Genomic DNA, 16,320 nt, shown 5'->3' with positions numbered 1-16,320 from the left:
TTCATTAACTGTAACTGATTTGCCCCGTTTCCCCTCCAAGATCAATACAATTCACCTCATCTTGTGTTAATTAACTTTATTACAGTGTAGCGGCAGTGAGAAGTGTGTGTCTTCGATCCAACACTGACATACAAACTCAAGGTTACAAAACACACAACATGAGCAACAGCAACAGTGCTGCTATGCTCCAGTCCTTTATGCTTGTATGAGGTGTCTTTGGGGAAGCCGTATATATATATTTCAGTCCTGCGGGCAGCTGCTGCTCATATCGACAATGCTGTGGCAGAAAAAAAAAAAAAAAGTAGATACTCCTCTGTAGTGTTAGAGGAGGACCTTCCTTCACTATTCATTTAGGGTTTTTCTCAGCTATCAGGATTCAGGAGATTGTTCAGAGTCTCACAAACCAAGTTGAAATTAGCATAAATAAGAGCAGACTCCCCCAGTGTGAGGGATAAAGGCAAGAACACAACAATCATCTTAAAGTCGGTGTAACTTTGCAACATCCTGCCATCACTTCCTTCCTGATGTAGTTCCTGTCTTCTCATTTAGATATAAAAATACTGTGGCAGCGACGGATCCTTGCCCGTCAAAGTTAATGATGACAGACGACGGAAGATCCAAATGTTGTTGACAGATGTGTCCGTTCGCTTCCACCCTTGAATGCTGCAAGTCCCGGGGTAGAGGCATTCATATAGAAGTGGTGTTTGGGAGTTTCCCAGCAAACGAGAGACTCAAGGCAGCATTACGTAGTTCTCAGCAATTTCCAGGACGTACAGGTTGGACAGCCCCGACTGGTCCTCTATCTGGTGCGTCTCCATGACGACCATCCTGCAGTGAAAAGGTCAAGCGGGTCAGTGGAGGTCAAGCAGGGAGATAGTGAAATTTAAAACTTCCTGCACTAAATTTATAGGACTAATGGTATCAATCTGATGTAAGTTATGAATGAATAGGGATTGCATAAACTTTTCTGTCCTAGATGCAAATAAAGGATAAAATATTCAGATGAATTGCTGATTTTAAATATATTCCTGATCTTTACTTCAGTGGAAACTGTATGTTTCACCTCAATAACTGTTTATCACATCAGACAGTTCCTCAGTGAATCCAAGATGTGTAATGTTAGAAAAATCTGTCAAATCAAAGCATAGAAGCGAAGCAAATGGTGTTTTTTTTTCTGTGGCAGTGAGAAAAAAATCTCTGCCACCTAAAGATGTGTTGATGTGTTTTTACATTTTCTATCATTTGACACCAACAGAAGTGGAGCTGAGTAGTTGGCATTAGCAACGGTAGCCTCCCTGCCTGAACAGATAAAGAAAAAACTGCCACCTGCAACATGAAATCTAAGCAACCAGACATGTATTATCTTTGTTCTTATTTCCTTTGCCCTACTCAGGTCTCTCTTGCAAAAGAGATCTTGATCTTAATGAGATTACCAGGAAAAAAAAAAATCCACAGTAGTGAGCAATGAGCAGCAGCAGCAGCAGCAGTCAGTGAGGGCATGCTGTACCTGTCTGACTGCACCAGTCTGTAGATCTTCCTGGGGTCTGTGGTTTCCTCCAGCACCTCAGTGAAACCGTGTCCTTTCCTCTGCCAGCCATGACGCCACACTGCTAACAGTGTGTCCTCAAAATACACTGGATGAACAGACAAACAAACAGAGTTAACGCTGAGATACAATCATTTATGATTTGGTCATGATGGACAAAAATCTAAATCAATGCAGCAGAACCAGAGATATTGTCTTTTTTTATTCTATTCATTCTTCATCCTTCATTCCAATACAACTCAATTGCAATTCGGGTGTGGTTTGCTACTAGCTGATAACGTAGCCTAGCAGAGATGAGGTCTGGTAACCTCACTTCTTTCAGTCCCAACTGACACTCACTTGAAGATATTTATCAGATTTCACACAGCTTCCTCTGGAGCCACAAAAGATTTTTTTTTTTCACATATGCAGTCGTGCTTCCTGACACCTGTAAACAGACTCTGATGTGTTTAATTGGTGGACTTCCCCTTTAACTGTCACTGGTTTTGTGGCTGCATGTACTCACCTATAGACTCCACTTCATGAGAGAAGGTGGTCTCATATAGCGTAGACCTGCTGCTCTTCAGCTCCCCCTCCAGGCCTACTATATGTACTGACCCTGTGGAGGAGAGACGGGTAGTCGTGAGATTATCATCTGCTACATCAGTGTGGAAATATGGAAGTAGATTAAACATAACACCGTTATAAATCCCATTATCACAATTATTGCCAGACTCTAACCTTGTCTATCAAACACCTGAACTCAACAATCTATACCTGAACATTTCTCACCTCACTTTAATTTAACTGCCACACAGCTTCTTCCCATAACTGCACTGAATTTATCTGAATTCTTTTATTACTATTATTAATGTACTTTTACCATCAGAGCACCGGTGGGAAACAAAACTCCTCAAACTCTGACAGTTTTAGGTCTGCCTGATGAAGAGAATGACTTTTTCACCTTGTTACCTAATTCTCCATATTACAACACAAACCTATTGAAGAATAAACACCAACCAAATTATATTTTATTTCTTTTTATTATTATTTATTGATATTTTCATATCAATATCCTGATTATTTTAACCTTTATACAAATAATCACTGTACAATAATCACTGCTGCAGGAATTTGACCAAGTGAGACCATAATAGATACATAATATCATGATATATTGCACCATAATAGGCTGGGTGTCCTGTATTATATGATGGGGGTGGACACATTAATATGAACACCTGTACAATCTAATGCAACCCGACACAAAAACCATGGAAACCATTGGAAAACCATGCAACAAATGGTCTCTTCTGAAACTGATGATGTTCAGTGTGTCAAAGTATTTGTGAGGTCAGAACTGGCAATATTATACAGGTACTTGTGTTGATATGTGCTCTTTTATAATGTCTGATAAATATTATGTATTGTGAGTCTTTTAATATGAAAAGATATTAAAAGAAACTTGGATTTACTTACTTTCTACGAGGACGAGCAGTGAGTTGGGGTCCAACTGGTTTACTTGAACTACATCCGGGCAAGGTTTCTCTGCAAGAACATACACACACAAACACCATCATCAGCAACAACGACAATAAACAAATAAACAACAGCTGGTGTAAAATGCAGAAATTTTTCTGGGAATTCAGATCACGGTGGGTTGTTTGTACCTCTTTGCATTCTAAAGTCCACTTACCCAAGCCAGAGTTGGTAAACCAGGAAGTGTTGGAGTTGAGGTTGATGTATTCTACATTGACCGGCACGTTGGGGCTGGACCCCCGAGAGACACCGATGCACACCAGCGGGTACTCATGATGGGGCGGCATCACCATCTCAAACACTCGCAAAGGGTTGGGCAGGGGGAAGTCGAAATTCTGCAAGTCAAGATTTTAATTTCTTTTTAAATGTCTTTGGTTATTTAGCTGTTTTTCAGCAGCCTATAAAGCAGACAGCTTAAGTGTTTTGCTCAAAAACACTTAAACTTGCAACCTTTCAGCCGCAGGATGGCGTATAACTCAGGGCACCAGTGAGTCTACCCTCAAAACCATAACCATTTTATGCTCAAAGGTCTAAAACTAGCTCATAAATTTAATGGTGACCATAAAATGTTTTATTTTCCTTCCAGTCATTTTATTAGTCGCTGTCAGTGTTAACAGTCTCATAAAAATGGTAAAAAGTTAAACACAGACAAGTAACAAAGATCAGCTGATGGAATTAGACTGTACGTCATCTAAACTTGCACATATTTTATGGTATATTGTTATAATGCACATGTATATCATATTTAGCATTTATGAGTTTTATTCTGCTCCTTTTCCTTATATTATCATATATAACTATTTAATTTACCCCCACAGAATTAGACTTAAATATTAAAATGTCAGAACATACAGGAACAATTAATGCTCTGGAAAATTATAATAATTCTTTTACAGTTTTCTGCCATTTTATATACAACGAGACAATAAATGGCAGATTAACTGGTAATAAAAATAATCTGCAGTTGCAGCCCCACATACCTTAATGAGCATGAACTTGTGCATCGGCTCGTACCACTGCAGCAGCACCACGCTGGACTCCAGAGCACAGCACAGGAACACGCAGCCTCGCTGCATGTTATCTGCTGCAGGGAGACATGACAGAACACGAGGTTTAATTGGTTATCTCTGACACACTCACATCAACACTGGAAAACTGCCTACTGTGGAGTATCTGCATCCTAATGGAGCTTCAAAATGAGAAATGAAGTTTAAAGGTACCCTGCGGAGTTTGTGCGGGTGGCACGATTCACCTCCCGCTGCTGGTATCACGCTGTTCAGCTGACTAAAGGATGGGTGCACAATTCTTCACATGTGTCTTAAAATAATAGTCAGGTGTCCTTATGAACAGTGAAAGAGGTTTTCCTCGCTGTAATCATTCCTCCTGTTCATACTGGCTATTAAAAGATCCTTCAAATGTGCTTTCTGTGTGTCCACACAGTCATTTAGTGCAAATGTGAAGCTTATACGAGACTTCAGCAGTCTGAGTTAGTCATATCAAGTGGATATCTGACACATTTACAGTCTTTTTAGCATCAGATTCCCTCTTTGAGTTTCCTCAGACAGTGTTTCCCTGTTGAGCTGCAGTGGAAGTCTAGTAACAAAAAGAGGAACTTTGGCACTAAAAAGACTAACGTTGAAAGATATCTACTTGATTTGACTCATTTGGATGCTGAAGCTTCATATTAGCTTCAGATAAACTTTTAAATACATTTTTACACAGAAGGAGGACTGTGGATTTTGTCCCCCATCACTTCCATTGTAAGTGTATCATGAAGGGATCTTCTAATGGTCAGTATGAACATGAGGAATGATTACAGCAAGAAAAACATGCTCCTGACTTGGAAAAATTGTGAACCCGTCCTTTAATATCTAGTGATGGTAACGTGCAAACAGACATACCAGTGTGCCAACAAATGCAAGGGAGAAGCTGACTGCCATCTAGTAAACATGGATGTAATTTATGCACAATTTAAGATATTCTAAAAATCAGCTTTGCAAATGTTTCTTGAGGAAGGAAATTCAACACATTTGTTAAACCTCAAGGACAAACACACACAACGTGTTTTTGGTGAAAAACACTGAACTGAATATAAACTGAACTTTTGCTTGTTTACAAGAAAACTCCACAGGGCACCTTTAACTTCTCGCACTAGCAGGCAGCCAATTTGGTTTTTGAAAACATCAGGGAGGCAGGGAGGTGTAAAAGAAAGAAATTTAGAAACCTTTCCACTACATCAACTAATCAACTACATCTGAACACACACACACACACACACACGAACATACACACACAAAATATAAAACACTATTTGGTCTTACCAACTGAGCAGGTCCTGCAGCCTTTGGTATCAGGTATTTTACAGGTCACTGCACATTTCCTGATAACAAAATAAATAAATAATTTTTACTGAAGAATTAATTGGCATAAGCAGATCTGTTGCAGTGTTTCGAGACAAAGTTTTCAAATTAAATAAAAGAGAACAGAAAATGAAACGCAGAGAAAGTCCAGCGTTACCTAGGTAACAGCCGGTGAGTCGGCAAGGAAACCATCCTCTGGTCTTTCCGAGCCTGATCATACAACTCCTTCAGTGAATGGGAGTGAAGCTGCGATGATTTACCTGTAAACACATCATGCATTCATTGTTTCTTGACCTAAATTAAGTCACAGCAGAAGAAGAGAAGCAGAAATCCTTTGAGCTGCTAATTAAAACATGTCTGGTGCTTTGTTAGCAGCTCCGCAATATGTTCTTTAAAGTTTCCAGTGAGACTCCCAGTGTCTCACCAAGAGCTAAACAAGGCTCCAGGTCTTATTTAACACTCTTCTCTATTTACCTGATACAGACATGAGGACGTTATTAATGATGTAGACCCATGTACACTTCCCGGGATACAACTGAAAGAGAAAGAGAAGACATTCATTCATTCACTGCTTCCTTATTGCTCCAGTGTCTCTTATTTTTTTGTTGCTTTTGTAAGAGCTTTTCAGATAAAGTGTGACAAGTATTTTAATCTGTCAGACTCATCTTCAATATTTTTTTCTGGGACCACTGAGGGGAACAAAAGTTTGGCCAAAACAACATTACCAACGACCCAAAGTAAAATATTGCTGCAGCTCTGCAGTAAATTAGAAAATGATCCTACCAGCTCCATCGTGGCCTCTGAGCTGTTGAGGTTCAGGGTGTAGATTCCTTCCTCTGCTCCCAGGATCAGATGCCGGTCTGAGGGGAGGGGGAGGGAAGAGACACAGACTGGTCAGACAGATAAAAACACAAGTCTGATAAAGATGAAAGAGAGCAGAGAATTTACTGAGTGCTTTATTCCAGGATACAACCTTTGGTAGCCGGGTTTTCCCAGGTTGTGGAGCAGTTGATTTTAAGAGGGCAGCCATGGAAGATCTTCTTAAAGTACACCTGGAAAAAGAGGTGACGGCGTCAAATTCATTTAATCCCCTCGACAGTAGTTTATATCAGTTATACACCTTCAAACCACTGCATGAAGTCTTGCTAGAATGACTATTTACCTGCCTTATCTACAAATAAACACTTGCTCACAATGATAATGCTAATGATAATTTGTTTAGTGTATTAGCAAGCTAGCACTAAGCAGAATTCATGAGTTTTGCAGGTATTTGGTCATAAACCAAAGTACAGTTAGGAATTATTACAGTTCATCCTCTGGGGGGCATGAATGTGTGTACCGAATCTCACAACAATCTATCAAATAGTTTGTTGAGATATTTTAATTAAGAACTAAAAGTCAACCTCATGGTGGCGCTAGGGGAAAAACCAGAGGGTCACCAACGTCTGGGGAACATTAACGTCTAAAACCAAATTTTGTGCCAATCCATCCAAGTAGATGTTGAGATATATTACAGCATAAATCAAAACTTTGACCTGTTGGAGGTCAAAGTTGGTGCTGGAATGGTGCTGGAAAGGTCACCAAAATCATTATATATACACATATAGACCATGAATGTCTGTACAAAGTTGCATCAATCCGATTAATAGTTGTAGAGATTTTTCAGTTTGGACCAAAGTGGTGGAAAATGAGCCGCTAGCACGGCTACAAAAAATGAAACATAAAAATATTACAAAAGGGTATCGCTACACAGAAGCATTTTGTGTTTAATATTTTAAAAAAAGATATAAATTACTCAACAGTTTTGTCTGCTGGGCCTTTTTGAATGTTTTATATGGATCCCAGATGTGAAAGATCCAACCTTATCATCTTTAAACTCAAGATATCGTAATATATATCTGGATCCTGCTGGATTTTAAGCACTGACAGTCTCCCCTGGGTAAAGAGACGGTACACACATGTGCAACAGTCTGAAAACATCAAACACCACCCCAACATCTCAAGACAGTAGAGATATATGAGGGGAGGGGGATTTTTTTTTTTTTTTTTTTTTTGGCAAAGCAATAGGAACTCACAGGAGGTTTCTTCATAATGGGGCTGACACACTCAGCAGGGTCCTGAGAACAAGAAAGGAAAATCTGATGATGAGTGTGTCAGGATGTGATAACAAGGGGAAAGAGAAGATGTGGATAATCAAAAAGGAAATGGAAAGACATGTGACTCATTTTCCTTCATTATCTACAGCTGAACATGAGCTTCTGTAAAAGCAATCTGTTACTTTTGGGGATATTTTTACTATAATAGCAGCTACTGGGTGTCGGTAAATCCTGTTCTAGCTAGTGTATAGTGTGACTGGAGGTGCACCAACATTTAAGCGTTGAACAGACACTCTCAGGCAAAGAGCTACGAAAGTGAGTGAGTGAGTACAAAGAAGGAAAAAAAGAAATCCTTTTCCATATTTTATATCCTCTGTTCTACCTTTGTTAGGGGCGTCCGTCTGCGTATGCCTTTAGGGGGGAGCTCAGGAGGGAGGAGGTCTGCCGGGTTCTCATTCAGGTGGACAGGGAGGGACGGAGGATCTGGATCACACATATAAACACGCAGTGAGAAACTGTGTGATATAATTGGCACTGCATTCATGTTCTACAGTTTCCTGGATTTTTTTCTAGACTATTGTGTGAGTGGATGTGTATGTGTGTGGGTGCTGGTTTCTTTCAAACTATGCAGCACATCCTTTATACTGCGAGGATACAAAACAGAGACGCTTAGTGCTGGGGAACTTATTTTCTGCTGGGTGAAAGATCAAAGGTCAAATATGTTAAAGCTCAAAGCTTCATTTAATCAGTCCATCAGAATAAGTTAACATCAGGATGAAACAGCAGTGTTTTGCTGCCCTCTCTGGTTAAAAGTTTTAAAGTCTGCCTCACTTGTGAACATAGGCAGCATCACTGATGGGTGTGTTAGGAAGTGTGCTCTGGTGCACACCCAACAGTGATGTCACAGCTTCCTGTTAGTTAAAGTTAAAGCCACCGGAGGTCAGGAAAAGAGAAGATTCTCATGGGATGTTAAGTTACTCTTTAATGTTTGTATCATTATGAAAACATTAAAAATGTTGTATAAAAGCAATATTTGCTATCTAGTGTATTTTGGTATTGAATTCCTTCAGCTGTGCCTATAATAATAATGTTCCTTCCTCTCATATGTTGTGACTTACATACAGTAGAAATGTCCGGTGGCTCACCTGAGTGTCGTGTGGACCGCGGTTGGGGCGTAGGTCGGACATGCGTCCCGCTAGAGGTCCTCATGAGAGGAGTGGGGGCGTACAGCGAGCAGGGTTTCCTCGCCCGATCGTCATCCCCCGCCATGCTTTCCTCTGAGCTGGTCCGCGCTTTGGGCTGCGCACATGAAAACATACAAACATGTGTCTTTACATAAAGATTTTTATGACCTGGTGTGGTTGTATGAGTATCTATAATCAGTCATGCATGAGTTCTTCTATCCATGTATCAGACAATGATCCTGTTAATTAATGAAATTTCCAAGTAATACGATAAAATATACAAACTCCTAATTGAGTAATAAGTTCCATATCCATAAAACTACTAATATTAATAGTCAAATAACATTGCTAACTAATATTTAATAGTAGAATAATATAAAGAAAAACATAAAAATAGTCACTTATACAAAAATTTGTTGTCAAATATGGTATGACCTCTGATGTCTTTGGTGATTTTGCAATTGTTTAACACCTTACATTTCAAATTTTGGTTTTTACATGAATGTTATAAAATCCAAGAATGTAATAATCATGTAATAAAAGTTATAATAACAAATACTTTTCATTTTCATTATGTTTTTTCATGTAAATAGGATGTAATAATACTTTTAATAATACTTTTTGGTTTAACCTACACGGCTTGTCACTGTAATAAATACACATATAAAACAACGTTCTATATATAGATTCGGTTATTTGTTCCTTATCGAATTGATAATCACCTTCGGAGGAAGTGGAGGTGGGGTTTCATTAGTGGGCATGATGACACTGTTGGCAGAGAGAGGTTTCGGTTCAGTCTGATGTGTTTATGATGCAAATACACATTAAAACAGATGTGACAGTTTTTGCTTTGGCAGTTTACCTGGTGGCTTGTATCGTAGGGCTGCAGTGGACAAAAGACAGAGAGAAAATGTCACTCTAGTTAATTAAATTTATTCATATAATCGACTGTTAATAAAGAGAAAAACATGAGGAAATAACAGCTGGGAATAAAGTCACAAGCATTAGTTTTTTTTTCTGAAGTAGCTACTGTCCTTAGCCAGAAAAAATTCTATGTGATCGTGTAAGTTTGTAAAATATGTAGCCGCTAACATTGCATAAGAGTTCAAATTCAGGCTACTGCAGTGTTTTGGAATTAATCATTTATATGCTGTGTATTGTAATTGTGTGATGTCGTCCTTACATATCCACATCATCGTAGTCATCATCTGAGTCTGTGTCCTGGTCCCTGATAGATAGAGAGAGAGAGAGAGAGAGAAAGAGAGAGAGAGAAGTTAAGTATTTATGCAGATTTGTCATCGATATTTAATGTGACTCCATGTCTGTGACTGGTTCTATGATCTACTTACCTCATCGGACTCTTGGTAATGCTGGGTGATCCCACTGAAGTCCTTAACTGTAGAAAGAACAGGAAAATGCCAACATTTTATAAAAGGTTACAGTCCACAATCTCATACAAACGTATAAATCTATGAAAAACAAGGAGGTAAAAAGAAGAAATCAGAAAACACAGAACCCAAAAGTCACAAATTCTCATTTTACACCCCTCTATTTGTTGTGGCAAATTAATATTTTATGATAAATATAGATTTTGTGCTCAAATATACGCTTGGAAAGACTCCATCTCTCTCACAGGAAACAAACAAGGACTCAGAGTTTTCTCTCTGATGAGTCCTGTAGTTCTTGTTGACATTAACAGGACATAACAGAGGTGAATTTTGATGGAGAGATCTATTTATTGTTTGTGTGCCTGTCTCAATGTCAGCAATGTTGACTTTTAATAGATTGTGATATTACCAGTTTGAAAATAGCTAATATTTACTTTGCAACACTGACAGTGATCAAGATAGACTGTGCACATCACACTAGTTGTGTCCTGTAGGGGCACCATGTACAGTATGTATATATCTATACAATATGCAATATATGCACATACTATATGCACATGTATACATACATATTAATACATTCACAGTACAAGTTGAATCTATGTATGTATGTACAATTATATGTATGCTTGTACTTTATGTGCACACTGCTGGTAAGTATGTATTTATATATGTGTGTATCAATGTACTGTATGTTTGTTCATACATGCATACTGAACATATAGTACATTTATGTATGTATGTGCATATTGTGCATATACAGTATATGTTTGTATACATGGATGTATGTCTAACATTAAATGTGACATAAGCTTACCGTGGTGTCAGGGGATTGTTTCTTCATAGGTCTCTGAGTATAAATCTGTTCCACTGAGAAACATTAAAAATTTCAGTCATTTTTCACAATTAGAAACTTCAATAAGAGCAACTGCAGTACTGACTTGTATTCTTTCAACAGCATCATAATCATCCAATAAATAAATGAAGACTAACAAGACTGAAACAGATGTGCCTTGTTAGCAGAATGAGTGACTTGATGTGATCCCCAGTTTATTCACACACCTTCAGTAATATACAGTAATATATAAGATGTGGTACTGAGAACACAAGTAATACACATACAAATAGTGGTACAACAGGTGAATAGTTTGTACTCCATACCATGTGATCGTGGTCTTGAGTCAAAATAAATGAATGAATGAAAGAAATATCATCATCTCTATCTACTGTACATGGATCTAAATACAAACACCTGTAGTATTGTGAGTATTCATGTTGCTATAAACAGATTAAGTTTGTTATTTACTGTTAACATTGTATCCACATACTATATATTATATATACTATAAAACTAAATGTGCATATGCTGTGATGAATCACTCAGCTGTAAAAGATGCTGACAAGAAACATTTGAGAAAATCAGATGAAAAAATATATTTAAAATATATATTATATATATATTATACTGAGAAAGGGTATGTTTTCTTACAGCTAATGTCAGAGTTGGTCCTCTCTGCCCGGTTGTGTTTGTTGATAGACTGGATCCTCCTTAAAGATCCAGGCACTACCACCTTAAATCAACGAGAAAACATCTGGTTAATGATATCAGAGTCTGTAATCTCAGCTAGAACATGTAAGAGACCTGAGATAGACATCCATGGCCATCAGTTGGCTAAAAATGTATTTGAATGCTTTATTTCTAATGTAAAGTCAAAATAAACCCCCCACAATGTAAGTAATGGATTTAAATAAGACATTAAAATATATTTTTTGCCTCATCTACAATGAAGATACTGATAGCTTAAGGCTGAACCATGATGACCGTGACCAGGCTCTTCAGTTTATCATAATTAGGTGTTAATAAGAATCTAGTTAAAACCTCCATCTCGTCATCGTCTGACACCAGGCTGGTCTTCAGTTTCTCAGGGTGTCTGAACTTCTCCAGCAGGTCCAGGGTCAGCTCCTGGTTCAGGCACTGCTGGGTCAAAAACATGTGCTGCAGAAAGGGAAGAGGGTGGAGAGGAGACGGAGGGAGCAGAGGATGGAGACAGAGACGATCAGTACAGCTGACGAGAAACAGTGAATAAGCAGAAGTGAGATCCCGAAGACTTTAACCAGCAGGGCGGCGGTCTAAACTAGCTCAGTCCAGACCAAGTAAAGACAAAGTTTACAGGACGCCGAGACCGAGGAGAGACTTCAAACTGAGTGAGATTGCATGACAACGTAATGCAGTCGCTAGATTTTTAACACAGGAAGACTGAACTGTGTTCCACTGTTTGCTTTGAGTTTTAGAGGTGTAATATCTCTTTCAAGTCTCTGTAAAAATCAGTGCCGCTACATTTTCAGGGTCATCGAAAAACACATTACCTGCCTGTAACTACAAAAAAAACCCCACTAGAGTCTATCAGATTGTATCCTTCCACCGCAGCTCAGCAAAGAGACACAAAGAGGGAATTTTGCACTAAAAAGACTGTAATTTTGGGAGATACCCACTCGTTATAGCTAACTCAGACTGCTGGAGCCTCATATTAGCTTCAGCATTTTTACACAGAAGAAGAAATTTGGGAAATAGTTTCAGGGCCGGTATAGAGACTAGACATCATTATAGTGACCAAGACCTTTATCCATGCACACATGACACATGACAGTATTGTATTAAGACAGACTTGTTGCAGAATTTGATGCAGAAATTGCACAATATAAATTTCTTTGAGCATATGTGAGCAGTACTGACTGAGAGCATCTTGGCAGCACTGGGTCTCTTCTTCGGGTTCCTCACCAGCATGGCCTTCACAAAGTTATAAAACGTGGAGGACCTGCAGACAGGAGATATGATGTAACATGTAATCTACATGTAATTACTGGAACAGGAATTACTTCAACATCAATACAACTTATCTACATTTGTTGCATATCATATGATTAATGTATTTTTATGAGCAGCTTTATCTTTATCTGACCTGCAGAGCTTTCATTGCAGATTATATCAGATTTAAACATTTCATATGTGTAAACTAAGAAAACTACATGTGATCATAACAGCTCGATTGACATTGAAGGAACCATTTGTTCCCATAATTAAATGATTAAATAAAATGTGGATATGATAATAGTGTGGTAAGTGGTTTTATTTACCATTTTGACTTGTCCTTCAGTTTAGGAGGCTGGTAGCCACTTTTGGACATCAGAAACAAGACCCTACAGGGAAAAATATGATCAATGAGAATCTGCATGTGCATAAAATGTCACATATATTTACACAGGTCTGGTCTGTCCTGTAACAGATGATGTTTGCAGGCTGGACCACCGTGCTTTGTTTTTTACACAACCACACCATGGGCGCAGACGCTGGGACACGCGATGACATCAAGTTCCAGTACAAAGACAAGACTTCACACTCAACCAATAAAAAATGTTTAAAAAAGGCCTCGACACTAGTGATAACCAGCGAGTCATGACTTCCCTTGAACTTTGGTCTTTTTCTCTAAATTGGGACGTCACCTTCTTTCCTGTGCAGTGCACTGACTGCAGCAGAGATGCAGGCAGACATGTTCTACCTGTTGATACGTGGTGTCCCTCACCTCGTCTTTTCTCTTGGTAGCAACGAACCTCACCGGGAGGATGTCACACACAGGATGTTTATTTTATCATCGTGAGCATCAGTATTGCCTCGTGTTAACAGTTAGAACACCAGAACTACTTGAAAACAGAAAGTAACTGGGACACTGGTTCTGGAAAGAGGTTTTTATGAGCCATTTTCCTGTTTTATCAGCACCATAAATAAGATGAGACTTAATTGATCCCCACAGGAGACATTTACATTCATTGATGAGGCACGTATTATGTAGTTAATGGTAACAATTGTGCACCGTCTGACCAATCAGAATCAAGCGGTTAGATTATTACTGGGAATACTTGGGGAACACGTAGCCACTGAGAATTCTTGAGTCTGATTGGTCGAATGGTGCTCAGCAGTTGCCGTTAACTGCATGGTAACGTAATTTTCACAGCTGGAAATCTCCATTTAGCTATTACTAGGCAACAGCTGCAATAATGCATGACGTGGAGGCTGATAATTACATGTGTGTATGTGCAGAGGTGTATAAATGTTCAGGCATGTGAGGGTGTGTCTTTCAGTGTGTGTGTGTATGTACCGCAGCGGGTGGACATCAAACAGTGGCGGCTGCAGCTCTGCCAGCTCTATAGCTGTGATGCCCACAGACCAGATATCACACAGTTCGTTGTAGCCGCCTTTAATCTCCACTGCTGCCACCTCTGGCGCCATCCTGAGGAAAGGAAGGAAACAGCAACAGGTGATTTAAACATCACGGTTGAACAATATGATAAAGGAGAGTGGATGTGTGGTTATATTACATGCACTTTTGTCAAAGGCAGAGCTGCTATAAAGAGAAATAATCACACAAGAAGTGAAAGAAGAACAATTATACTACTACATATAAAAGATTTTCTGGGTCGGTTACAGCAGTTACAAGATAGGAGCATGCATGCACAGGTCAGGTGCTGGGCTGAAAGTAAACAAATGTAATGAAATAAACAAATAAACAGCTCACACACTGCAGGGCTCCAAAGTATACTTATTATTTAATGCACTGAGGTGATGTTTTGAGCTCCTCTGCTCTTCATCAGACTGCTCACTTGAGTCAGATGTAATAAATAATAAGTGGACATTGGAGCCTTGCAGTGTGTGAGCTGTTTATTTGTTTATTTCTACAGTTACAGCAGTTTGCCTAAGTAAAAAACTATAAGAGATATATTGAATATCACTGCAGAAATGTTGTACTAGGCACATAAACATGTAGTATATCATTTCAGTTGTTTCTCACAGCTACTTTTTTGCAGTGATTTTTATTTAAACTGAGCTTTTGAGGTCTTTATGTGTGTTATCAACTGAAAACTATATATTATTTTATATATGTTCAATAAGAGTTCTGTTCATGAGTTACCGTAAATGATATTGTATGCATAAGAAGCATAAAATAGCGTCTAGAAATGTACTTCCTGCACCTACATTTTCAGCTTCAGGTGTTTACAGGACAACATCAGAAGCTGCAGGTTGATCTCCGGGTACTGAACTTACCAATATGGCGTCCCGATGAAGGACATCCGCCGGGCCAGAGTGGCGGTGATCTGAGCTGAGATCCCAAAGTCAGCTACACAACAAAGGAAGCATAAAATTTTAAAAAAAAAAAACACACAATAGTCACTAATTCCACACCTATTATATTTGACACAGACTTAGTTTTGTTATGTCACTGCAGCTGGTGTGCAAATTAAAAACACAGCTGTATGTTCAGACCAGGTTCTGTATCTTTTAACTTATTTCTGAGTTCATGCACACTCTCAGCCATGCATAAAACCACTTTTTTTGAAAAATATCTTTCATAATTTCTAAAATCGTTGTGTTTTCTTTGGATTATCCAAATAAATCATTTAATATTTCTTCCTTTCTTGATTAAAACGGAAACCAGAGCGGTGCATCATCAAAAGGACCAATGCCTACCCTTATCACACTTTTGCTGATGAATAAAACCAAATATTAAGTGTGATTCAGATCACAACAAAACAACTTCTCCATCGGTTTTAAACACAGCGACGTAGGCCAATTCAACCCGTCAATAACAAACAAATTAACGAGGCAGCCGAGACGTGTTAATTGAGGTGTCAACTCTGGGGGAGGATGATTCATTTTAGCAGACAGTGTAAACATCTACTCACCCAGCTTGACCTCGCCCTGATCATTGAGGAGGATGTTGGCACCCTGCAGAAAGAGGACGAGAGAAACATAAACACAAACACAACCGCAGGAACACTTTATCATATCCAGACTCTCTTTCACCCACTCACAGATCTTTCAGTAAACCCACACAAGATGGAAATTTAAAAAAATCTGTTAACTTAAAAGCCTAATTGAAACTCATCACCTTATACCTAATTACTGATAAGCATTTGATGCATAACCTTCAATAAGCATAATTATTCTCTAGATTTTAATCTAAAGACACACTGCATCGTTTACTAAAATCGTTTTTCATCATAAAGTTATATGATGATAAGATTTTATACATGATGTTTTAATCATATCCGTCAGGAACACGCGCCTGTCGAACTCTTATCTTCTGCAAAGTGTACGTTATGTTCTTGTTGACATCTTACTCTTTGCTTGCTGCAGTGACCCAGTTTTTCCAACAGCAATCTTATAGTTCCATC

The 16,320-nt window shown here is 38.7% G+C and overlaps 1 protein-coding gene across 2 annotated transcripts in view; it reads right to left on the bottom strand.

Annotated features, from left to right (window-relative positions):
- Positions 1-61: 61 nt before the first annotated feature.
- LOC122983994 (mitogen-activated protein kinase kinase kinase kinase 5-like) overlaps positions 62-16,320 on the bottom strand; it is a 31,194-nt gene continuing 14,935 nt past the window's right edge. For both annotated transcript variants that reach the window (XM_044354225.1, XM_044354226.1), the window contains exons 7-32: positions 15,829-15,871; positions 15,191-15,263; positions 14,247-14,378; positions 13,228-13,290; positions 12,827-12,908; positions 11,972-12,088; positions 11,582-11,663; positions 10,910-10,962; positions 10,054-10,100; positions 9,888-9,932; positions 9,567-9,587; positions 9,427-9,472; positions 8,666-8,819; positions 7,903-8,003; positions 7,500-7,541; positions 6,398-6,476; positions 6,208-6,284; positions 5,899-5,959; positions 5,582-5,684; positions 5,386-5,444; positions 4,045-4,148; positions 3,222-3,399; positions 3,005-3,073; positions 2,052-2,144; positions 1,508-1,634; positions 62-828 (exon numbers count right to left, since the gene is read on the bottom strand). In XM_044354225.1, coding sequence (XP_044210160.1) covers positions 732-828; positions 1,508-1,634; positions 2,052-2,144; positions 3,005-3,073; positions 3,222-3,399; positions 4,045-4,148; positions 5,386-5,444; positions 5,582-5,684; positions 5,899-5,959; positions 6,208-6,284; positions 6,398-6,476; positions 7,500-7,541; positions 7,903-8,003; positions 8,666-8,819; positions 9,427-9,472; positions 9,567-9,587; positions 9,888-9,932; positions 10,054-10,100; positions 10,910-10,962; positions 11,582-11,663; positions 11,972-12,088; positions 12,827-12,908; positions 13,228-13,290; positions 14,247-14,378; positions 15,191-15,263; positions 15,829-15,871 — 2,148 coding nt within the window. In that variant the 3' untranslated portion in view covers positions 62-731. The remainder of the gene's footprint in view (positions 829-1,507; positions 1,635-2,051; positions 2,145-3,004; positions 3,074-3,221; positions 3,400-4,044; positions 4,149-5,385; positions 5,445-5,581; positions 5,685-5,898; positions 5,960-6,207; positions 6,285-6,397; positions 6,477-7,499; positions 7,542-7,902; positions 8,004-8,665; positions 8,820-9,426; positions 9,473-9,566; positions 9,588-9,887; positions 9,933-10,053; positions 10,101-10,909; positions 10,963-11,581; positions 11,664-11,971; positions 12,089-12,826; positions 12,909-13,227; positions 13,291-14,246; positions 14,379-15,190; positions 15,264-15,828; positions 15,872-16,320) is intronic.

The sequence above is a fragment of the Thunnus albacares genome, chromosome 6 (assembly GCF_914725855.1).
Source record: "Thunnus albacares chromosome 6, fThuAlb1.1, whole genome shotgun sequence".
Taxonomy (NCBI): domain Eukaryota; kingdom Metazoa; phylum Chordata; class Actinopteri; order Scombriformes; family Scombridae; genus Thunnus; species Thunnus albacares.
This window is presented reverse-complemented; position numbering and strand designations above follow the sequence as displayed.